Raw genomic sequence first — 23,543 nt, 5'->3', positions numbered from 1 at the left:
GATGGAGTTTCACCCTGTCACCCAGGCTGGAGTGCAATGGCACGATCTCAGCTCACCACAACCTCCGCCTTCTGGGTTCAAGCAATTCTCCTGCCTCAGCCTCCCAAGTAGCTGGGATTACAGGTATGCGCCACCACACCCGGTGTAGAGACGGGGTTTGAGACAGGTTTCTCCACGTTGGTCAGGCTGGTCTCGAACCCCAATCTCAGGCGATCCACCCACGTCGGCCTCCCAAAGTGCTAGGATTACAGGCCTGAGCCACTGCGCCTGGCCTGCTGCTTCCTCTTTCTCAGGGAGACTCCACAGCTCTGCGGCAAGCAATTCACCAGGCACCAGATCCCCAGATACCTGCCTTTCAGGGAGAAATAGCCTGGGATACAGAGAGGCCCAGAGGGGAACTCTGGCTGGACTTGGCTTCTCAGCGTGGGGTCTGGGCTCACGGGTTTGCTTCTCTGCTTTGCAGGGAACTGGTTGGAGGCTTGTGCAAGCTTCTTCACCTCTCAGGGTTTCAGGCCCCCCTAACCCCTCCCCGCCTTGTCCTTTTTTCTTTATTAAAAAAGGAAGTAAAGTACAGTGGGAAACGGGGCAAGCTGGCAGCTTGAGAGATCCAAGTGCCCGCCCCCCTACCCGCTACCGTGAGAAGGGGAACCATCTTGCTCTTGGCCAATCCTGCCTCTCCGAGCAGGGATGCAGCTGGGGGAGTTTCTGGAGATAGGATCAAATTCTTTAGAAAGGGAGAAAGGAAAACGGGTCTGCAGAAAGGCAGCCTGGGTTGAGGGAAGTGAATGACAAGAATGAGGGGGGCAAAGGCCTTGGAGGTGAGGGGGGCAGGGGGTTAGGCGCCAGGGAGGACAGAGGACCCATTGTGCGGCCTGGAACCGGGGCCAGAGGGCTTTGCCCTTCGCCTCCCTCCCGCGGGGCCTTCCAGAGCCAGGAGGGGAGCTGGGGCCCGGAGGCTGTTGGATTAAGAGCCCAGCAGGCTGCCCCGCCTCCCCTTGCCAACTCAGTTTGCGGTCAACCCCGCCCCCGCCCGCCCCGCGGACTCAAGGCTGGTGGTAGTGGGCCTGGAGGCGCAGGATCCGACCTTTCTGGGGCCCCAGGAGGAAAAAAAAAAGGGGGACCGTGAACCAGGTGGGCTTTATCACCACGAACTCACAGTGCTTCCCTGTGCCTCAGTTTCCCCTCTTCAGACCATGGCTAATGACAGAGCTTTTCAGATTTGGTAGAAATGCTCTCCGGGGCGGGGAGCAGAAGGGGAAGGCTGCCCCAGCTAGTTTCCGCAGCCAGTCCCCTCGAAGGCTGAGATCTCAGGGAGCACAGCCTCCGATTCGCGTTTTCTAGGCACCAAAGCCCCTCGCCGGAGGGAGAGGAGGGGAAGAAGGAAGAGGAGAGGGGAGGGGCGGACGGATCTGGTCCTGGGCTTCCGCGCGGAGCCCCCTCCTGCCACAGCCGCCGCTCGCGTCCCCGCAGCGCATGACCGCGGCACTGCGGCTGCAGCGCTCCTTCCCCCGCCCGCGCGGGATTCCTGGGGGAAGGGGGTGGCGGGCTCGGAGGTGCAGGACCCATCATTCCGACACGCGCCGCGACGCCAGGAGTCGGGGAGGACGCCCGTGCTCCCTCCCCTCGTTCCTGTTTCTCGGAGTTTTTCGACCCGTGAGCGCGTCGCTGAGTCACCTTCCCGGAACGCGCTCGGGACGCTCTGGACCCAGCGGGGACTGCCCGGGGACCGTGCAGGGCGAAGGCGCACCCGCCGATACGCGCGCGGAGCTGCGGCCCCAGGGACCCCGCGTCCCAGCCTGTGCACCCCGACCCGCCCGGGGACTCTCGGGTCCCGCCCGTCTGACCCCCCCAAGTGTTGGGAAACGGGGCCGAGCGAGCTGCCTGGGTCCTCCGGAAGAGAAGACACCGCGGAGGCGTGCCGGAGTTCAGGGCGCCGCCCGGCTAATTGGCTGCGTGCTCCTCCCGGACCTGCCTCTTCTCGACTTTAAGAAGCGATGAGAGAGGTGTGTGGGGGCGGGTGGGGCCGGCGGGGGCGCGCGAGCCCCGCAGCCTCCCGCAGGGGCTTGGTTTCTCCTAATCTGGCCCTACCTGGGCAGGTCACCAATGGGCCTTGGCAACTTCTTCCTCCGTCTCCGCCGTAACCCCCCAGGGATCTAACTCGAGGTGCTCGCGGACACGTTGTGGCTTGCCGCGATAAGTGTATCACAAACACACTGACAAACGCGTCCCCACTGGCCTCCAAAGAGGTGACAACTTCTGAGCGCGTTTCCGGCGCCCCTTCTTCACGCTGAGCCAGAGGGGGCGGGGGACACCTACCCCATGCTTGGCTTTCCAATCCCGACGAGGGCCCCTAGGCCCATCTACACTGTCAAGGCTCCTCTCCGGCTCGGAGCCCCCAGTCTGTCGCCTGCTCTACCTGGGACAGCGCGCTAGGCGGCCTCGGGCTCGGTGGCCCAGCTGCAACGCCGGGAAGTTAAAAATAACCTCCGTGGGAGCGCGGGGGAGGAAGAAAGAGGGAAGCTGGCGGGCGGCGGGCGAGACGCCCCGGCCTGGAGAGGCGCCCCGGGTGGCGTGCGGGCCTCGAATTCCGGGTGGGCTAGGGCAGAGCGCGCAAAAGGGGCGCTGCATCCCGGCGCCGGCAGCACCCGCGGGGGCGAGGTCGTGGCGTCGAGGTGAAACCAAGGGTCCCCCGGGAGAGCGGAACCGCGCGCGCCCGGCGCTCGCTCCGACACGAGTTCGCGCGGAGCCCGCGCCTCCATCTGCGCTGCGCGGTCGCTTTCGCGCGCCCCAGACACTGCGCTCGCGGCCGGGCCCGGGACTCCGCGCCTCGCGGCATGTCGCCTCAGCTCACCAGGCCAGGTCGCGGCGCCGCCTTCTAGCCAGACGCCTAGGACAAGCGGCGGGGGCGCGCTTGCCGCTTCCTAGGACCCGGGCGGGAACCAGCGCGTGGCCCGGCCGTGGGCGCGAGCCGTGACGGAGGCGGCGCGCTGAGGCCGGGGGCGGGCGGAGGCCAAGGCCGCGCCGGGCTCAGGTTCCACCCCCGGGAGCGCGGGGCGGAGCCAAGCCGGCTCCGAGGCTCAGTGTCCTCCCCGCACCGCGGCGCCGGCTGCGAAGTTGAGCGAAAAGTTTGAGGCCGGAGGGAGCTAGGCCGGGGAGTCCGCTCCAGCGGGGCGCTCCAGTCCCTCAGACCTGGGCTGAGCTTGGGACGAGCTGCGTTCCGCCCCAAGCCACTGTAGGGAACGGCGGTGGCGCCTCCCCAGCAGACCGGACCGACTGGGTAGGGCCGCCCACCCTGCCTTCGCGCCGCTCGTGGCTCCTGTGCGGCCCGCCCTCGCGGGGTCCCGGGGAACTGGGCCACTTGTCGCTTGGGCGAGAGCAGGCGGCAGCTGGTGGCCCGGCTCGGGCTCGGCACTCGCGCGACCCGGGAGCGGTTCCCACGAGCGCCGCGCGCGTCGCAACGGAGCCGGGCTCTGGGAGGCGCGCGCCGCGGCTCCCACCGCTCTGGAGCTCCGAGCAGGGGACACGGCAACCTGGATGGCTGGGGCAGGGATCCTCGCCCAGAACTTCGTGCCCGGCAGTGTCCGCTCAAGTTCTGGGATTTTTACGCAGCTGGACTCCCATCCCCCTGGCAGCCCCGAGGTGTGAGGAGCTAGTCCGTCGGAGGGAGCCACGGGGCTCTGACTCATCCGTCGGGCCGGAACCGAACCCCAAGCCCCAGGGAGGAAAGCCCCGGAGCAGGCGCCCTTCTTCTCAGGGATTGTAGGCTTAGTCACACGGCGGGGGCGCCCTCGGAGGCACCGGACCTCAGCTCTCTGGACCTCCCGGGAACCTAGCTGCCCTCGCGTAGTCCCGGGATTTTGTCGGGCGCTCCCCACCTCTGGGAGCTGCGGCCCCGGACTCCGCCAGCGCTGTCTTCTCTCCCTCAGATCCAGCCGCCTCAGGGAATGACGCCGGTGGTCCTACAGCCACGGCTCCGGGCGGGGAGGGCGAGCCCTACAGCCGGCCTTGCGACGCCCGCCTGGGCAGCACCGATAAGGAGCTGAAGGCAGGAGCCACCGCCACGGGCAGCGCCCCCACAGCGCCGGGGACCCCCTGGCAGCGGGAGCCGCGGGTCGAGGTTATGGATCCAGGTTTGTGGGGTCCCTGCTGGGAAGGGCTGTAGGGGGATTCCTGTCCCTCGCCAGGAATGATGGAACGCCCAGCTGGACGAAAGGGGCTGTGGACGATCGAGAGAAACATTATCCCTTACGAGGCCAGAAGCCGGCCGAATCTGAGCCAAGGAAGGGGGTGGCAGGGGCGCCGCCTCCCCACCCCAGGGCTCCCAGCAGTGGCCGCTCCTCTGGCCAGGGTCAATTACCCGGGTGTGGCGGGCACCACGTTCCCACACTAGTGCCCCTATTGTTACCCGTAGCCCCCTAGTGGTCGGTTGCGGACGTGGCCTCTTCGGGTTTGTTTTCTCAGCGGGCGGCCCCTGGGGCGTGCTCCCGCGGCCCTGCCGCGTGCTGGTGCTGCTGAACCCGCGCGGCGGCAAGGGCAAGGCCCTGCAGCTCTTCCGGAGTCACGTGCAGCCCCTTTTGGCTGAGGCTGAAATCTCCTTCACGCTGATGCTCACTGGTGAGTACCTCTCGGAGGGGGTTTCGGGAGCATCCCGTCAGGGGACCCCCAGTCCTGATAGCTGCCGGTCTCCCTGCAGAGCGGCGGAACCATGCGCGGGAGCTGGTGCGGTCGGAGGAGCTGGGCCGCTGGGACGCTCTGGTGGTCATGTCTGGAGACGGGCTGATGCACGAGGTGAGGACCGCACCGCACGGCTTGGCCTGGGGCTTGGCGAGGTGCGTCCCAGACTGAGGCCACGTGTGCTTCAACAGGTGGTGAACGGGCTCATGGAGCGGTCTGACTGGGAGACCGCCATCCGGAAGCCCCTGTGTAGCCTCCCAGCAGGCTCTGGCAACGCGCTGGCAGCTTCCTTGAACCATTATGCTGGGTGAGAGCCCAGGGCCAGAGTGGGCCTGTTTCCTGTCTGTGCCCCTCTACTGCGGGGTTTTCTTGTCTAAGTTCCCATAGGCCGAGATCATTTCCATTTCCCCTTCTCCCTTAGTCCTGGGGCCCTCTCCTGGTGACCCCAGCTGACTGCTTCCATTTGCTCCATCTGTTACCTACCAGTCCTGCCAACTCCCCAGGGACCACATGGCGCTTTGCCAGCTCCCACTCCCTGGGAGGAGGAAGGGAGGGATACATGGGGGCTCCTGTCCTGCCTCATCTGACCGTTTCCCCCTGTAGCTATGAGCAGGTCACCAGTGAAGACCTCCTGACCAACTGCACGCTGTTGCTGTGCCGCCGGCTACTGTCGCCCATGAACCTGCTGTCTCTGCGCACGGCTTCGGGGCTGCGCCTCTTCTCTGTGCTCAGTCTGGCCTGGGGCTTCATTGCTGATGTGGACCTAGAGAGTGAGAAGTATCGGCGTCTGGGGGAGATGCGCTTCACTCTGGGCACCTTCCTGCGTCTGGCAGCCCTGCGCACCTACCGCGGCCGACTGGCCTACCTCCCTGTAGGAAGAGTCGGCTCCAAGACACCTGCCTCCCCCGTTGTGGTCCAGCAGGGCCCCGTAGATGCACACCTTGTGCCACTGGAGGAGCCAGTGCCCTCTCACTGGACAGTGGTGCCCGACCAGGACTTTGTACTAGTCCTGGCGCTGCTGCACTCACACCTGGGCAGTGAGATGTTTGCTGCACCCATGGGCCGCTGTGCAGCTGGTGTCATGCATCTGTTCTACGTGCGGGCGGGAGTGTCTCGGGCCATGCTGCTGCGCCTCTTCCTGGCCATGGAGAAGGGCAGGCATATGGAGTATGAATGCCCCTACTTGGTATATGTGCCCGTGGTCGCCTTCCGCTTGGAGCCCAAGGATGGGAGAGGTGTGTTTGCAGTGGATGGGGAATTGATGGTTAGCGAGGCCGTGCAGGGCCAGGTGCACCCAAACTACTTCTGGATGGTCAGTGGTTGCGTGGATCCCCCACCCAGCTGGAAGCCCCAGCAGACGCCACCTCCAGAAGAGCCCTTGTGACCCCTGGGCCGCGCTGTGCCTTAGTGTCTACTCGCAGGGTCCTTCCTCTTTCCCCAGGGCTGCAGGGCCTGTCCACAGCTCCTGTGGGGTGGAGGAGACTGCTCTGGAGAAGGGTGAGAAGGTGGAGGCTGTGCTTTGGGGGGGACAGGCCAGAACGAGGTCCTGGGTCAGGAGCCCAGCTGGCTGGGCCCAGCTGCCTATGTAAGGCCTTCTAGTTTGTTCTGAGACCCCCACCCCACCAACCAAATCCAAATAAAGTGACATCCCCAGCCTGCTGGTCCTGTCCTGGTGACTGGGGAGACAATGGGTTCTCGCTCTGGCCAGGACTATATTATTTAATGTTAATGATGGCCAATAGTGCCCCCTGGGATGGGCAATGGATTTTACTGGCCTGAGGCATAGTCATTCTGGTAGGGGACTCAGGACCAGAGCTGGTTCAGCCTAATGGTGGGGGGGCCTCTACCACCCTGATAATTATAGCAGCTCCAACCTGAAGCAGCCTCAGAGCTCAGCCAGCTGCCTGACCACACACAGGATGCAGCTCAGAGCTGGCATGTCTCAGCCAGGGCCACACAACCAGCTAGTCCCAGCAAATCTCATCAGAGCCCCATGTGGATTTAGCAGGAAAGGGAAAATATCTGAGTTAAGGGCATTAGAAAACTGATGTGCCAGGCACGGTGGCTCACACCTGTAATCCCAGCACTTTGCGAGGCTGAAGTGGGTGGATCACTTGAGCCCAGGAGTTTGAGACCAGCCTGGGCAACATGGTGAAATCTCATCTCTACAAAATATACAAACATTAGCAGGGTGTGGTGGCGGACAACTGTAGTCCCAGCTACTCGGGAGGCTGAGGCAGGAGAATCGCTTGAGCCCGGGAGGTTGAGGCTGTAGTGAGCCGAGATCACGCCATTGCACTCCAGCCTAGGTGACAGAGTGAGAATGTCTCAAAAACAAAAACAACAAAAACACTGCCCCCCGCCCCCACAAAAAATATAAAAATAAAAATTGGCAAGGAGCAGGAGACTTCAGAAGTAACAAATGGCAGTATCTTGCCTTTTTTTTTTTTTTGCTCACTGCAACCTCTACCTCCCCGGTTCAAGTGATTCTTGTGCTCAGCCTCCTGAGTAGCTGGGATTACAGGTGCATGCCACTACGCCCAGCTAATTTTTGTATTTTCCGTAGAGATGGGGTTTCACCATGTTGGCCAGGCTGATCTCAAACCCCTGACCTCGAGTGATCTGCCCGCCTCGGCCTCCCAAAGTGCTGGGATTACAGTCATGAGCCACCACACCTGGTATCTTACCTTTTTAAAAGGAGTCTGTCATCCCCCACAATGGTCTAGGGCTCTAGGGTTCCCCCAACCTCCCTCAGCTGCCTCTTTTCCCCACTTGTCCTTGTGGAGGAGTGCCAGGCAGGAGTGGAAAGAATGTGGCAGGGAGGGATCCATGCAAGTCTCCTAAACTGGGCAACCATTTTGGCTTAGGGTCCAGGAGTTGTGGCACCTGTCTACCGCCAGGTGCTATGACGTCGGCTCTCCCAGAATCTGGAAGGAGCTGAACTGGTCAGTCGTAGGTCTCTGGAGACTACAGCTGCTAGAAGGCTGCTCTAAGCTGGCTCTTGAGGAGCACACCAGCAGCCAGGGAGAGGCCAGAGGACTGCTCCAGGACAGAAAGTACAGAAGGCATGCAAGCAGATCCGGCAGGCGGAGGGCAGCGTGGGCGGGTGCTGTTCACAGTGGCCCCCACCTGGCCAGGAAAGCCAGGACCCACTGCCACATGCCTTCCCTGGCAACAAGGTCTTTCCTTCCCCAGGAAGGGTGTGTGTGAGAGGCACAAAGGCAACGGAGCCCAGATGAATGGCAGAGGGAGGTTTAATGGTGTCACCTTGTCTTGTTAATGAGCCAAAAAAAAAAAAAAAAATGCAAGTAAAAAAAAGTTTAATCACACAGCACTTTATACAGATATTGTAAGCAGTAGGCATTCACATCTCCACATGTACAATGCACTGGGAAGCACAGCCCCACCAGTCACTCCGGGTGTTTCTCAAACAAGATACTGACTCGGTCCCAAATGCCACGGTGTGTGGTCCGGCTCCGTCCTCCCGCAGCTCTGCTGGCTGGGCGGTCACAGCACAGCACAGGTGTGGAGCCCACTTAAGGCTGACAAGACGCATCATGCTTTGGCTTTTTTTTTTGTCTTTTTTTTCTAATAAGAGTTAGTATCTTTGCTTTTAAGTTTTTTTTTCCAACCTTAAATATTACATACATACACCAAAAATTACATAGCTGCAATGTGCTCAACAGCATCCTCTCGGCCTGGAGCTTCACATTATCAAAAGCTTAGAAAACTTGTAAACCTCTGGGCCTGTCTCTGGGCACTAGGAGAGCCCCCGCCGGCCGTCCCCTTCTGGATTGAGCCTGCGGTTTGTAAGTGAAGGGCTGACAGTAGGCCTTCTGGTCCAAGAGAGGGCTGGCTCGCTTGGAGTTCAGTGAGCTGCACGCCTGTCCCAGTGTGACCATGTGATGGGGGAAGGGCCCTAGCACTTGCCCTGGCCTTGTGCAGCTGCTCCTGCCCCCAGCAGCCTCTGACAGAAGAGCAAGGCACCTATAGCTGTTGCTTTCCTCGCAGCTCCCTGGTCCTCAACTCCATGTGCATGTGTGAGGGCCACCACCTCTCCTGGGCGTCACCCTGAACCTAGCCTGGTCCCAACCTCTCTTAGAGAGCAAGTTCAACAGGCCTGAGGGCTATAATGTGGTGGACGGGCCACGTATGGCCGGGAGTCAGTGATAGCAGCTACAACTCCCAAGGGATAGTGTTGACACTGGGGGACTAGGGAGGACCTGGTGGCGGTGGCAGCAGGAGGGTCTGGGACACAGGGAGGCTCAAGTTGAACAGGTTGAAAGGGACCAGGGGAATTGTTGGCACAACCCACACTTCATGCAAGGCACATGTGCTCTCCTGTGGGTCTGCAGGGAACCGGCCCAGAGAGCCCCGTGGCAGGCCCTGGAACACCCGCCTCTGACCTGAGAAGGGACAGCAAGGGAGCAAGTGCCGGACATTCTGCTGGGGTGACAAATGGAAAATCGGCAACGGGGTTCCGATTTTCTTTGCCACAGGGGACCCGCCTGTTGAAAGCTTGCTTCAGAATAGAAACGGCGGCATCTCAACACATTTCTTGCACTTCAGCATCAAACTCACCTTGGGGAGCAGAGGGCAGTGAGGGGTTTGCAGTGGGGACAGAGGGGCACGGGAAGAGGGGTGATTCCGGGGGGGAGTGAGCAGGCGGCGGCTGACCTCTCCCACAGCGATGCTCCTTCCTCCGCGCCTGGCAGCTACTTGTCCTCTGTGCACTCCGGCATGCCTGCCTCTAGCAGGGCAGCCCGGAACTGCGTCAGGACACCCCGGATGCTCTTGATGAAACCCTTGGAAAGTGGGAAGAGGGGGAAGCCGATGTCAGGGTAGCCACTCTTCTCGGGTAAGAAGCTCCGGTAGCTCTTTCTCCGCTTCTTTGGTTTCACACTGGGTGGCACTGATGCGTCTGGTGCAGTCTCCGAAGTCTGGTCTGTGTGGTCCCTGCTAGCTGAGGCCGGGCCCTGGGCACCGCCCTCTGAGTCTGAGCCCTGGGAGGCCTCTCCTGGGGCTGGCCCACCATCCTCAGGTTCTTGTTGGCCGGAGTCTGAGAGCTCGGCTACAGCTGGGGGCTCTGGCGAGTTGCTGGACTTGGGGACCCCGTTGGGCAGCGCCTGGGCCTTCTCCAGCAGGGCATGGGTTTCCAGCCAGGACTCGATGCGGTTCACCAGCCGCCAGCCACCAGTGCTAAAGTGTTGCCTGATCTCCTGCTCAAAGACCTCGGGGGGCCGCCGCACCAGCTGGGTCATGGACTGAACCACGCGGATCAGCGCCATCTCATTGTAACAGCGACTGTTTTCATAGCCTTCCTGCAGGCCCCGGTCACTGTCGAAGCCGGCTTCGTTGTAGTATGGTTCATTTACCAGGATCAGACCTGTGGGGGAGGGGCACCTTCCCTCAGTGGGTGAGAGAGGCCCACCACGCAGGCCTACCCTCCACCTGCCAGGGGGACTATCAGAGTCACTTCCCTCCACCAGCCCTCCCTTGTCCGCACCCCTGCTTCAGCCCAACCGTACCTTGGATGGAGATGAGCACCTGGAGAAGGCTGGACTTGCTCGTCCACCTCTCTGTCCCCTGAAACACACAGGGCACCATCAATTCTGTTCCCCAGGCCCCTATCCACCACTGGCTCTTCCTCCTTCTTGGCTGAGGGCCTGGCCCTATACTCACCTTTCCAATCCAGGTGCCCAGGAGGCTGACACACACCTTCCCATTGTCATACAGGTTGGGGTTCAGGCGGCCACTGCATTGGGAGAGGTAGCAGAAGTGGGGGGGCACAGCTGGGTAGATGTTCGGGAGCTGGATGTCAAACAAGTAGAGGCCATCCTCGTAGGGGGTTCGAGTGGGGCCCTTGATGAGAGCTGAGAAGAGGTCCTAGGTAGGGAGGGAGGGAGGCCAAGGTTGGCAGGGGTGGAAGGGGGTGTCCTACATGTGGCATCTGCATCTGCACCTGCTCTTTCCCAGGACACTGTGCAGATCACGCAGGAAGAGCAGCACCTAGGACTCCAGATGCCACCAACAGTGGAGAAGCTAAGGACAAATCTCTCTCTGCAGAACAGCCTGGAACCTTTTTTTTTTTTTTTTTTTTTTTTTTTTTGAGACAGGGTCTTGCTCTGTCCCCCAGGCAGGAGTACACCAGTGTGATACTGGCTCACTGCAGCCTCCCAGGTAGCTGGCATGACAGTGTGGGCCGCCGCGCCCAGATGATGTTTTTATTTTGTGTAGAGACAGGGTTTTACTATGTTGCCCAGGTTGGTCTCGAACTCCTGGGCTCAAGTGATCCACCTGCCTCGGCCTCCCAAAGTGCTGGGTTTACAGCCCTGAGCAGTCACTGTGCCTGGCCCTTGCCTGGAATCGTTGAACCCTGGCTAAGAGAAATACTCGAAATGAGTTTTTATCTTATCAGGTGTTTTTCTTCATAAATCATTACTTTAAGACTGTATTCCAGGTGGGCACGGGGGCTCGTGCCTGTAATCCCAGCACTTTGGGAGGCCAAGACGGGTGGATCACTTGAGGTCAGGAGTTCAAGATTAGTCTGATGAACATGGTGAAACCCCGTCTCTACTAAAAATACAAAAATTAGCCAGGCATGGTGGCGCATGCCTGCAGTCCCAGCTACTTGGGAGGCTGAGGTGGGAGAATTGCTTCAACCCAGAGGCGGAGGTTGCAGTGAGCCGAGATTGTGCCACTGAACTCCAGCCTGGGTGACAGTGAGAATCTCAAAAAAAAAAAAAAAAAAAAAAAGATTGTATTTCTCAGCCAGACGTGATGGCTCACACCTGTAATCCCAGCACTTTTAGGCCAAGGTGGGAGGACTGCTTGAGGCCAGGAGTTCAAAACCAACCTGGGCAACACAGTGAGACCCTATCTCTACAAAAAATAAAAAATTAGCTGGGCATGGTGGTGCATACCTGTAGTCCAGGCTACTCAAGAAGCTTAGATGGGAGGATCACTTGACTCCAGGAGGTTGAAGCTGCAGTGAGCTATGATCACATCACTGCACTCCAGCCTGGGCGACAGAGTGAGACCCTGTCTCTTATTTTTTTGTTTATATATATTTTTGAGATGGAGTATAGCTCTGTCACCCAGGCTGGAGTGCAATGGCGTGATCTTGGCTCACTGCAAGCTCCGCCTCCTGGGTTCAAGCGATTCTCTGCCTCAGCCTCCCGAGTATCTGGGATTACAGGCGCACGCCACCACGCCCGGCTAATTTTTTGTATTTTAATAGAGACGGGGTTTCACCATGTTGGTCAGACTGGTATCGAACTCCTGACCTTGTGATCCGCCCACCTTGGCCTCCCAAAGTGCTGGGATTACAGGCGTGAGCCACTGCGCCCGGCCAACCTTCTTTTAAAAACAAAACAAAACGATTCCTCTAAACACCTGCTCCAACCCTTATTCCCCAACAAGGCAAGTAGTACAAGCAGTTTCAAGCTGAAAGGCAGTTCCAGGCTGGTGAGGCCTGGGGAAGGGGGGATGGTCTCACAACCAGAAGCTGACAGTGAGGGTTTGAACTCCATGGGGGAGGTTGGGAGACCACTGCTCCACAGACATCTAGAATCTGTGCATCTATTTGCACGCGTGTGTGTGGGATCTCAACTGACAGGGCAATGGGTGAGGTCAGTGATGAGCCGAGAAGCAGGGAGGGCAGAGTGCCAGCTGGGGCGAGGGAACCTCTGCACGTGCTCTTATCGGTGCCACCCTGGGAGGCTCCAGAGAATGCACTACTTTTCTTCTCCTGAGTGAGATGTGGGGAAAACAGAACAAAACAAAAAATACCGTTCCCGTCTTCCCTCAGCAGAGCTGAGACAGGCTAGAATTTTCTAAAGGAATTTTCCTACAACCCAAGAAAAAACCAAAAGCGTTATTAAGGATCTCAAGCAGCATTGGGCCTTAGGACTCTGCCTAGCCCTGTTCCAGGGTTGTGGCTACTCCGGGCCCATCTCAACAGCGCCCCGCTTGGCTGCTCTCAGGATCCCTGCTCTTTCTTTTCTTTACTCCCTTCCTTCCAGGACAGGGCCAGAACTGGGGCCTCAGACTCAGATTCAGAGTCTAGCATGGTGCTTGGCTCGATGCACAGGCCCAGTAAGGGATTGTGGAGTAACCAAGGTGGCAGGCAAACGGGCTCGCCTGTTCCTGCAGGAGGCACTCAACGCTGCCTCAGTAAACATGACTCAGAGACACTAGGCCCCGTCCACGAACAGAGGGGTGGGAAAATGGAATGTGGTGTGGCCACATGCTGTCATCCTATTTTGCAGGTAAAAAGAAAGAAACTAGATCATTATGAATCAACACAGGTTGGTCTTAAGCAAATTAGAGATGATGTGTCCAATGACATACTCTGTGTGTAAACAAATCATACAAAATATTATGTACTTATGGTGATATATGAGAATGCAAAAATATTTTTTTAGTGTATAAAAAATGTAAAAGTATAAAAAAAAAGGTCATCCGTTTGGAAGGAGACCCACTAAACTTCCAACAATCCTCTGGGTGTGGGAAGAGGCCTACGATTCGGGGAGAAAGGGAAGTGAGGTCTGGTCAAAGGCAACTTTAGCTCTTCCATTTCCACTCAAAGGATCTGTAATGTTCTAATTTTTCAAAAAGAAAAGTAGGCTTGAGAAGCAATCATAATATAATTAATTTCAAAGTAATTTTTTTTTTTTTTTGAGATGAAGTGTTGCTCTGTTGCCCAGGTTGGAGTGCAGTGGCGCAATCTTGGTTCACTGCAACCTCTGCCTCCTGGGTTCAATCGATTCTCCTGCCTCAGTCTCCTGAGTAGCTGGGATTCCAGGCACCCGCCACCACATCTGGCTAATTTTTGTATTTTTAGTAGAGACAAGGTTTCACCAGGTTGGTCAGGCTGGTCTCAAACTTCTGACCTCAGGTGATCCACCTGCCTCGGCTTCCCAAAGTGCTGGGATTATGGTCGTGAGCCACTGCACCCAGCTTATTTCAAAGTAATTTTTTTTTTTTGAGACGGAATCTCGCTCTGTTGCCCAGGCTGGAGTGCAGTGACGCGATCTCGGCTCGCTGCAAGCTCCGCCTCCCAGGTTCACGCCATTCTCCTGCCTCAGCCTCCAGTGCAGCTGGGACTACAGGCACCCGCCACCACGCCCGGAGAATTTTTTGTATTTTTTTTTTAGTGGAGACAGGGTTTCACCATGTTAGCCAGGATGGTCTCGATCTCCTGACCCCGTGATCCACCACACCCGGCCTCAAAGTAATTTTTTAAAGGAGGGAGGAAAGAAAGAACCATCCGGCCTGGACACACGGCTGAGTCAGCCCTCACCTGACTGAGCCTGTGACCGCCCCTGTAAAAGGTGGGTGGGTGAGTGTCCTCGCAGGTGCCAGTCAGCCCCGGAGGTTTGAGGACCCAAGGCTGGTGGCCTCTTGGGCACTGGGTGCCCACACAGCACATCTGCACCTGCCCATGCCAAGCCTACTTGCCATTCTATCTTCAAAAGTCTTGACCATGATGCCCTCAGGCAGTGAGGTAGCCAGCAGCGCCATCTCCTTCCGCACTGTGCTGAAGAACTTCTTGGCTTCTGGAGGCTGGAACTCAATTTTCTTAAAAGAATGATTTGCTAGAGGGGGAAAGAGAACAGTCAGTCCCTCATGGAGAGGGCCTGGAGCTCCATCTGCAAACCTGGCTGGACAGGTGAGCACACCCACAGACTTCCCACTCGCCGCTGCTGGCCTCAGCACTGTGACCACACAGGGAAATGGTTTGCCCTGGGGCAGTAGCTGGGGTCCGGCGAGGGGACTAACCACCCTGCACCCAGATCTGGTGACACAAACAGGAGCCCCGAGAAGGCGGGGCAAGGCGAAGACCGGGCAAGGGCTGACTCACAGGGTGCAAACTCCAGTACAGAGAAGACCTCGCCCTTGGCGCTGGTGAAGGTGACGCCAGGTTTGCCGCCACACTGCTGGCAGAGCACCGGGGTCTCGCTGGGCCACTCGGCCTTCACAGGTGACTGCCCCTCGGGCTTGTCCTCCTTGCGCTCTACGTCGGGCACTGCCTCCATCTTCTCCTCCTCTGCAATGGCCACATTGTCCAGGGTCTTCTTGAGGTTTTCCTGTAGCTTCTTGATGTCATCCAGAAACTTCTTCTCCCGAGTTGGCTTCTCAGGCTCCACAGTCGGAGAGGTGGGCGAACCCGTCAGCAGCTGCTCCACGGTCATGTTCTTGAGGCTCTCCAGGATCTTGATGGCCTCTTTCAACTCCCGGAAGCTCTTGGGTGGCCCGTCCTTGCCAGCCTTCTCCATCAGCCCGGCCATGGGGGCGGCCATGGCCACAGCCCCCTGGACGGCAGCTGTGGCTGCCTCTTCACTGATCACCACTCCTTTGTCCTCCTCAGGGGCCACCGGCTGCTCCAGAGGCGGGACGGGGGGCTCCTCTATCTTGGGGTGCTCGTCCTCCACCAGCCCATTGTCCGTCTCCCAGCTGTCACTATCATCTTCCCATTCATCTGAGGATGCCCCGCTGGTGCTGCCTTCTACCGAATCGTAGTCTGACTCCTCAATCTCAGACTCGATGTTGTACAAGTGCTGGGGGCAGAAGGGAAGTACCAGGGTAAACAGACAGGAAGTCACCTCCCCACCACTAAGGAGGAGCTCTGGGCATCCCTGATCCACACAGCTGATGGGGACTGGGCTCATGAGGCCTTGGCAACCTCATTCCACTCTTTCCCTGCCCTCTGCTCTGGCTTTTGCAGTCCCTAGGTCTCTGGGAGAGGCCCTTCACCTGTCCCACCCCCCAGCTGGACCCAAAGCCCCAGCCAGTGGTCTGTTCCAGCCTCCCCTCCTGCTCTGTGCACTTGGTCAGCATCTGTCCAAGGCTGTAGGGGACCTTGGCAGGCCCAGTCCCACACCTGAAAAGCGCAGGGTCAGCTGATGATGCAGCCAAGGAGGCTGCACTGGGAGCTGCGAACATATGACAGAAGGGGACATGTGGAAGGGCCGACACACCCTGCTGCCTTCCCTGGAATGGCCGTTAAGGTGATGGGGCAAGCCAATCCCGCCCCCACTCCCGCCCCGTGTGGACCAGGAGAGGAGAGCTGGGCTGTGTGGCTCCAACCAGGAGGTGAGGGAAGGAGAGCCCGTGTAGCCCTTCTGCTCAGGACCCAGCAGCTGGGGCTAGAACTAGGCCAGCTCTCTCCCTTCTCTCCTTCTCTGTTAGAGCTTTCTAGAAAGGGTGGTAGGAAAGTCTCCATCTCCTTTTAGGAGGGAACTTGCATTCTTCGTAGTATAGTAAGCTGACAATCCAGGAAAATCCTGGAGGTTTGTGAAAGTCTACACGCACCCAGCGATGGACGTGAAGAGACTGCTGGGAGAAGCGAGGCTGGTGGGCCAACTGCAGGCCTGCACCAAGGGCTGTGTGGAATGCCTGCCTTTCCCCTCACGCTTTCGCTGAGATCTCACCAGGAAGACCTGAGAGCCCATCTTCTGGCCACACGACTGTGGCTCCAGCCCAAGCTGCCATAGTCACAAGCCCAGCAGGGGGGTCCTGCCAGAGCCTCACCTGGGGCAGGATGATGGTCTTTGAGTTGTCAGCCCACACCACCTCCACCTTGCTGCTGACGTCCACACGGGCCACCTGGCCCACCGATGGCTGCTGGGCAAAGGGGACAAAGTCAGGGGGCCCAGCTCAAGCTCCAGCTCCCCAGGCCCTCCTGTGCTCTGCAGTGACTGACATCATGCCCACCTGGCTTGTGACAAGGAACTTAGCTCCTCTGGTAAATGTAACCAGCGGCAGCTCAAGAAGCCTGACCCCAGAAGGGAGGCAGGGAAACAAGTCCTACTGCAGCTGCTAGGGCTGAGCGGCAGCTTGACTTTGGGGCAGCTGCCCTCCTGGGGACACTGAGCCCAGAGGACTTTCAGGTCTTATCTCCTAGAGCCACCTGGTGGCAGCATCAGGGACTGCAGCTGGTGCACAGGGCAGTGAGCAGCCATCCAGACCCTGAATTTGAAGGCGTACCTCATCCTCCTTGTGAGGAGCCCCATCCTCAGTGTTGCCGATTCGGATGACGATGTCAGTTGTACGGAACCTAAAGTCAGGGTGGTCAGCAATGTCGTAAACACTCACATCTTCCTCTTCTCCAATCAGCTGTGGCATAGGACAGGTTGTCATGAGCTAGGGGTCCTACACCCAACCCCAGAGCCCACCTGAAAAAAGCAGTAGGGGCTGCACACACCTCCACGTCGTCCCCACTCGGCCGCAGCTTGAACCACTTCACCATGCAGGTACGGCCGATGTGGTCCCCAGACTGTACCACACCATAGACAGCAGGGTCTGGACAGCTCTGGACTAGGGAACCAGAGGAAGGGAGGTGACTAGCTGAGGGATCCCAGCTAAGGAGCCCACATTTCAAGCCAGTGCAGAGTGCAGAACCCTGACCTTCCCCCATCTTGGAAGTGGTGAGACCCCTTCATGAGGGCAGTCCCCTTCTGGACCTCATTTTAGCTCTGACCCCAGATCCACTGCCCATTCTCCACAAGCCCCAACCCAGGCCCTCATTGGCGACCACCCTGCTGGCTGCCCTTCCAGAGCTGGCACTACCTCGCTTATCTACCACGAAGTCTCCAGGGCAGAACTCGTTGTTGTCCAGGTGGTGCACAGGGAAGAGGTCGTTGGAGCGGATGTTGCATTCCACGGAGCCATCCTGCCACATCACGTCGGCTGAGGTCATCGTGGTCACCACCTCCACTGCCACCCTGCGGGTGCAGGCCAGTCAGCAGGCCATGCAAACCCCACCCCCTCCGTGGAAAGGGCAGAGAGTCCTTCTGTCCCTCCCTGTCCCTGTGGGCTTGGTAACCTGAAACTCTGAATCCCAGGTTGGCAGGATGAGTCTCTGGTGCACAGGAAGCTCACCCAGGTTCCAAGGCCATGCATTCTCTGAGAACAGGATCCACTTGGGAGAGCTCAGGCAGATATGGCTCCAGAAGGCCAAGCTTAAGGCCACCACCATCCCCCTCCCTGCACCGCTCCTCAGTCTCTGCTTTCCACCAGGGCCTACCCCAGGCACCTACGTTGTCTCGGATGGGCGTCCCTGAGCCACTACAAGGCATGCAGAGGTGTGTGCGCGAGCACAAGCGTGCACACTGAGGGGACGTGCACTCTGCCTGGCTTCACGCTGATGCCGTTGGGGAGGGGCACAACTCTGAGTTTACCTGTCCCCTGGCTTGAAGTCTCGAGTGATTTTATTCTTCTTCCTCTTATGTTTGCGCTTTAAGTTCTTGATGGACAAGGGGATGCTCTTTTTGCGACTCGTGCCGCTGCCGCTCTGGGAGGAAGTGGTGGAGCTGGCAGAGGAGGTCACCGAGCTGGTGTCGTCTGTGTCGTCAGCAGCCTCATCATCTGCATCCTGCTCTGCAGAGTGTAGCCTGTCATCTCTGCCTTCTTTTAGCAGGAATGGGGGCAGCTGCTCTCCTGCCTCGTGGAGCTCCTCTGCACCCTCATCCTGCATCTCTACTGGACTGGCAGAGCCATCGGGCGTCTCCTCAGGGCTGGCGGACTCCGCTTCACTCTTGGCTTTGGATTCCCCCTTCTTGTCTGGGTCTTCCATGGAATGGTCCCGGGAACACTGGGTGTCTGGGGAGCACGACATGATCCGCACAACCTGCTTCTTCAACAGGCGCTTCACCTGCAAGGGCGGAACAGAGAGGACAGGGCTGTGAGGTGCACCTGGGCAGGCCTGGCCCTAGGCATCTCAGGCTGGGGGGACGACAGCTGCATACACCTGATTAGCCAGCAAGGGTCATCAGGGCTGCCCCCCAAGGCCTAAAGCACAGACTGTCCTTCTTGGCCATGGAAATGGCTCAAGGCCAGTTCCTCAAATGCCCACCAACCCCCAACCCCAAGGACATACCTTCTTGGCCATAGAGCCCTCCCCCTGGGCGCAGTTTTTTTCTGGACATTCCCAGGCAATCTTGGCTGGCTCTACCTTGGCTGGGAAGACATACAGACAGCGCTCCCCAAGCTGCCGCTGAGCATGGTCAAAGCATCCGAGACGCTTCACCCTGGTTGGGGAAGAAGCAGGGGTGAGCTGGGCTGGACTCCTGGGAGGCCAGCAGCGTTCTTAAGCCTCCCCAGGCATGTGACCAGGGCCCAGAGTCCTGTCCCACGTGTGCCCCTGGGTTGCTGGCAGTAAGGGCATGCTTACCTGCCTAGGTTTTCCTGGGTGATGACAGAGGGTGGGGGGCTGACGCTGTCTGTGCCCCCTGGACAGAAACTCTTGGTAATCCATGTAACTTTCAACTCTACAACCTGCACCTGGGGATGGCAGGTGGGACACGCCAGTCAGGGCAGGCTCTGACAGCACTCTCTTTAGCCAGCTGCCCAAAGCCCACTCGACCTCCAGAGCAGGAAACTGATCTTCCTAGTGCAGCACCAAGTACAGACACATCAGAGCAGGCCCCAACTGTAACCACAGCCCCCACCCAATGCCCAGGACCAGTGTCACTGCTCATACCAGCCAGGGGCCACTGGAACTGCCACTTGCCACCCTCCCACCTTGCTCGGCCTGTACAGGCTGGGCTGGGGGACAATCTGTCTTTTGGTCACTATGACCAGAGCCTGGGTTCCCTTTACTCTCAAAGCCCTTTGAGATCAACAGGGTCCAGATGCCGAAGAGCAGGGCTCAACCCTCAGCGCGGGCAGGAAAGGGGCAGCAGCTCAGCTCCAGGGTGTGAAGGTCAAGGACTCCGTCTCCTGCCCCTGGGCCCGGACCCACCTCTTCCACCACCACTCGGAACTTGCTCTTGGTGCTGAGCACGGGCTTGACACCTGACAGCCACTGGACGCTGGAGAAGATCTTGGCAGGGCCAATGAGCACCTGGCCTGGGTAGAAGCCGTAGGAATCATCGAAGAAGAGACCCTGCAGGATGTGGGGCCAGAGGAAAGTCCCCGTGAGCCGTGTCTCCTTGGGTGACCGTGCTCTCCACGCCTGTGCCCGCTGGCTGCCCACCTGCAGAAGCCCACTCACACACAGGCCCCACACACCCTAAAACAAGTACTGTGGCTCTAGATCAGCACTTCCCAAACCCCGGGTCCGTAGAAGTCATCTGGCACCCTTGTTCAAACATAGGTGATTCATTCCATGCTCCTTGGTCAAGGGCTCAAACTCTGAGGAATAGGACTCCAGAGAGCAGTGGTCCTGAAACCTGTTTGCTCACGCGCCCCCTCTATATCTACTTGTTTGCTGTGCGTGTCCATGTACTATTGCCAACTAATGCATCATCCTGTACTGAGAGAGACAAAGTGGAACCTTAAAGGATGAGAAAAAAAAAAGCTAACAAAAATGCAAATAAAAGTTCTAATACTGCCGGGCGCGGTGGCTCATGCCTGTAATCCCAGCACTTTGGGAGGCTGTGGGCAGATCACCGAGGTCAAGAGTTCGAGACCAGCCTGGCCAACATGGTGAAACCTCATCTCCACTAAAAATACAAAAATTAGACGGGCGTGGTGGCACATGCCTGTAATCCCAGCTACTCGGGAGGCTGAGGCCGAAGAATCGCTTGAACCCGGGAGGCGGAGGTTGCAGTGAGCTGAGATCGCACCACTGCACTCCAGCCTGGGCGACAGAGTGAGACTCTGTCTCAAAAAAAAAAAAAAAAGTTCTAATACTTTCTGCCTATACCCAAACTTTTAGACCCTCTGGCGCGCACCCGCCCCTTTTCTAGGAAACCATTCTGTTTAGCTGGGTCCAGCTACAAGCTCTTTGCTAAGAAGTCCTCCTTCCAGAGGACTGAGCAATCAGAGAAGGGTGCCGGCCTGGATGGAGCACACTACCGAGTCGCTGACGTGCGGGCAGACGTCGTAGAGCTTGGCGCCATCTTCCGTGTTCATGGAGCACCTAAAACAGAGAACAGAGGTTTGGTCTCCACGAGGGGACACAGGGAGTACCAAAAAGTTGTGATTCTGAGATGCCAATGCGCCCACGTGCCCTAAATAGCACAATACGTCTTCTACCATCAACTCAGCCCGAGGTAGTACAAGAAGCTCTCCCACAATGAACAAGACCCCAAGTGCCACTGGAGTGCTTGCTCTGCACCATCACAGTGCCTCAAGTAAAGCATCAGCCTCTAGCAGATATCCTCAATGAAAACGTTTCTTCCTATGCCAGGACACATCAGAAACCGAGCAACAGAATTAGGCCACGGCAGATAAGGAGAACAGTACAGGGTTAGGCCCTGGATGCCTGCAACATCTGTCACCGCCCTTGATCAAACCTGTCATCACGGTCCCCAGGAGGAAACACCCTCCTCCTCCCCTCTTTCCAAGAGGCTGTCCTTCCCAAGCCGATGGCCCTGTGGTGGTGAGACCCTACCTGGCGCCGTTGGATAGCTTCAGGATGATCTGGTTCTTCAAGTCGTAGACCTTCCCCAGCCAGCAGTCATAGGCAATGTAGTCCCCATACATGAAGGGCTGCAGACCAAGGGGGCAGGGGCAGTGAGGCACAGCAGACAACGTTCATGTCCGGGGCACAGATTCCGCTATTCCCCACCGAAGACAGGATGGGGGAGGATCTAGACAGCTCATTGACTGGACCGGTTGGCTACTAGCCCTAAACAGCTGCTGCAGCAGGCCCTCCCTACAAGTTCTAGGCTGCATCCCAGCTGCTCTTCCCAGTGAGGAGGAAGTGGTGGTGGTGGTGGTGGTGGTGGGGCTGCCTGGAAGGAACGGGGTGGGTGATGCAGGGGTAGAGAGGCCTGATGGCATCCATGGACACGGGACATCCATGGACACAAGACACCTGGCAAGGAGGCTGTGGAGGTGGCAGGCAGAGGAGGCAGCCACACCACTGGGGGGTGGCTATATGGACAGTGCTCTGAATAAATACGTTAACACATCAAGGATATCGAGAGCCAAGCCCCTCACTGTTGGAGAAGGTGCCCACGTGTTTACTAACAGAAAGGGAGCAGGAAGGAGGAGAAGGAAGAGGAGTCTGAGGCGTTTAGGTGGAAGCGGATGTATCAGGATGAACTCATATATTTTATTTTACTTTATTTTTTTTTCTAGAGACAGGGTCTTGCTCTATTGCCCAGGCTGGAGTGCAATGGTGTGATCTTGGCTTAATGCAACCTCCATCTTTGGGCTCAAACGACTCTCCCACCTCAGTCTTCTGAGTAGCTGGGACTACAGGCATGCATCACTGTGCCTGGCCAATTGTTTCGTATTTTCTTGGTTGAGATGGGGTTTCGCCATGTTGCCCAGGCTGGTCTTGAAACTCTTGAGCTCAAGTGATCCATCTGCCTCAGCCTCTCAAAGTGTTGGGATTACAGGGGTGAGCCACTGTGCCCATGAACTCTGCCTGAACTCGTATATTTTAATATACACACAGAGCAGGTAGTGACATATTTAGATGTGTGTATCCATGTAATAAATGTGTATTTCCTAGTGTGTCCCAAAAGAGCCAAGTAGCAATTAGCACACCTAGCATCCAGATCTTAGGTTTTAAAAATACCATTCTCTGAAAGCAATGAGGCTTTTTAGAGAAATGGTTGATTCTGGGGCTGGATCACAAAAAGTACAAGATGAGCCTGGCACATCTCATGCCAGAAAGAAAGAAATTGCTTAAAAAACTAACAGAAAGGGCCATGTGAGAAGGATACGAAAGCCAGCTTGAAGGGGTTCCCACTGGCTAAATCTGGGACCATCTAAGCAACAGAACAGATAATAGTAGTAATTAATTATAACCAATGAATAAAACAGAAATCTCTAAGTCCATACTGATAAAAAAAAAGAATACATAAATAGGGCAGAAGATAAAGCTCTTCTACAGAGCAGAATGCCAGCTAAAAGAAATGAGGGGGAACAAGGGAGTCATAAAACCACCATTTAGCAACATGAGAGCAATGGCTGGTGCAGGCGGAACTGTGAATGGAGGCCAAAGCTGGTGGATTTCAGTCTGACAAATGACAGGTTATAGACATAATCTGGGACTATGTTCCCACAAAATACAGTCACTTAAAGGGGGTAAATGGTGAGTTTATGGTGGAGAGACCTGGTGGACACCAACATGACCAGGGGTAAAAGTGAACAACCCTAGCACTTTGGCTATGGGGTACCATGAACCAGGGCAGCGCTCTGTGGTGGGCCTGCCAAGAACACGTGGGCATGAGGCAACACCAGAAAGACCCAGGCTGAGGGTCAAATTACTGAATGTATCACTGTTCAGGGCATGGAAGACAAAGAAAGGCTGGGAAACGATTCCAGACTGGAGAGAGAATGAAGAGATGACAACTCAATGCAAGATGTGTTCCTGAATTGGGTCCTGGATCCGCAAAGAAGAAAAGAGTAGTGTTGGGACAACTGCATGTGGTCTGCGGACTGGACAGTAATTATCAACGTCGATTTCCCAATCTGGGGGTTATATGGTGGTTACACAGGAGGCTGTCCTTATTTTTGGAAAATACACAAGAGGTGTGTGTATTCAGGGGTGGGTGACAGGGCATCACATCTGTAGCTTGCTCTCAAATGTTTTGGGAAGAAAAAAGACTGGAGGGGGATCTCGGGCAGAAGGAGGGAGGGAAGGTGATGGAGCAAACGAAGTGAAATCTTAACAGCTGAGGAACCTGGATGAGAGGGACACAGGAATTTACAACTTTTGGTAAGTTTGAAATCATTAAAAAAATAAATTATTTCCAATAATTTTTTTTAAAGAAATACTAGAGAAGAAGGGAAAACATTTAAAGATAACCACACCGGCAGCCTATGCTGGGGTTGGGGAAGGGCACGTCCTGACCTCACGTCTAAATGGCTTACTTGAAAGCAGCGAAAACAAGGCTACAGGAGCCAGCTGGTTGCTGTGCTCCACCTTCTGACCCAGGAAGGCTGTGCTTGGCAAGAGCACG

The 23,543-nt window shown here is 57.3% G+C and overlaps 2 protein-coding genes across 8 annotated transcripts in view; one reads left to right on the top strand and one right to left on the bottom strand.

Annotated features, from left to right (window-relative positions):
• The first annotated feature begins 1,420 nt into the window (after nt 1-1,420).
• On the top strand, nt 1,421-6,327 carry SPHK1 (sphingosine kinase 1). Of its 4 annotated transcripts, none has more exons than XM_063617155.1 (6): nt 1,421-2,003; nt 3,927-4,130; nt 4,462-4,614; nt 4,694-4,788; nt 4,866-4,981; nt 5,278-6,327. In XM_063617155.1, the coding sequence occupies exons 2-6, from the start codon at nt 4,121-4,123 to the stop codon at nt 6,056-6,058; spliced, it is 1,155 nt and encodes a 384-aa protein (XP_063473225.1). In that variant the 5' UTR covers nt 1,421-2,003; nt 3,927-4,120; the 3' UTR covers nt 6,059-6,327. The 4 variants fall into 4 exon arrangements, with proteins under 4 accessions (XP_063473225.1, XP_063473224.1, XP_055098146.1 ...); XM_063617154.1 differs by lacking the exon at nt 1,421-2,003 and adding an exon at nt 3,009-3,277; XM_055242171.2 differs by lacking the exon at nt 1,421-2,003 and adding an exon at nt 3,123-3,641.
• Nucleotides 6,328-7,910: 1,583 nt separating this feature from the next.
• Nucleotides 7,911-23,543, bottom strand: part of UBE2O (ubiquitin conjugating enzyme E2 O) — a 64,782-nt gene continuing 49,149 nt past the window's right edge. The window contains exons 4-18 of one of the 4 annotated variants that reach the window (XM_055242095.2): nt 21,017-21,114; nt 20,479-20,542; nt 19,421-19,564; nt 18,851-18,960; nt 18,557-18,707; nt 17,859-18,331; nt 17,248-17,402; nt 16,883-16,995; nt 16,666-16,794; nt 16,210-16,299; nt 14,540-15,236; nt 14,137-14,273; nt 10,357-10,560; nt 10,203-10,260; nt 7,911-10,060 (exon numbers count right to left, since the gene is read on the bottom strand). In XM_055242095.2, coding sequence (XP_055098070.1) covers nt 9,390-10,060; nt 10,203-10,260; nt 10,357-10,560; nt 14,137-14,273; nt 14,540-15,236; nt 16,210-16,299; nt 16,666-16,794; nt 16,883-16,995; nt 17,248-17,402; nt 17,859-18,331; nt 18,557-18,707; nt 18,851-18,960; nt 19,421-19,564; nt 20,479-20,542; nt 21,017-21,114 — 3,294 coding nt within the window. In that variant the 3' untranslated portion in view covers nt 7,911-9,389. Of the gene's footprint in view, nt 10,061-10,202; nt 10,261-10,356; nt 10,561-14,136; nt 14,274-14,539; nt 15,237-16,209; nt 16,303-16,665; nt 16,795-16,882; nt 16,996-17,247; nt 17,403-17,858; nt 18,332-18,556; nt 18,708-18,850; nt 18,961-19,420; nt 19,565-20,478; nt 20,543-21,016; nt 21,115-23,543 lie in introns of all 4 variants that reach the window. The other 3 variants (XM_055242094.2, XM_055242096.2, XM_063617091.1) reach the window with 3 other exon arrangements.

The sequence above is a fragment of the Symphalangus syndactylus genome, chromosome 14 (genome assembly GCF_028878055.3).
Source record: "Symphalangus syndactylus isolate Jambi chromosome 14, NHGRI_mSymSyn1-v2.1_pri, whole genome shotgun sequence".
Taxonomy (NCBI): domain Eukaryota; kingdom Metazoa; phylum Chordata; class Mammalia; order Primates; family Hylobatidae; genus Symphalangus; species Symphalangus syndactylus.
Note: the sequence above shows the minus strand (reverse complement) of the source record. Positions and strands in the feature narration are given on the sequence as shown.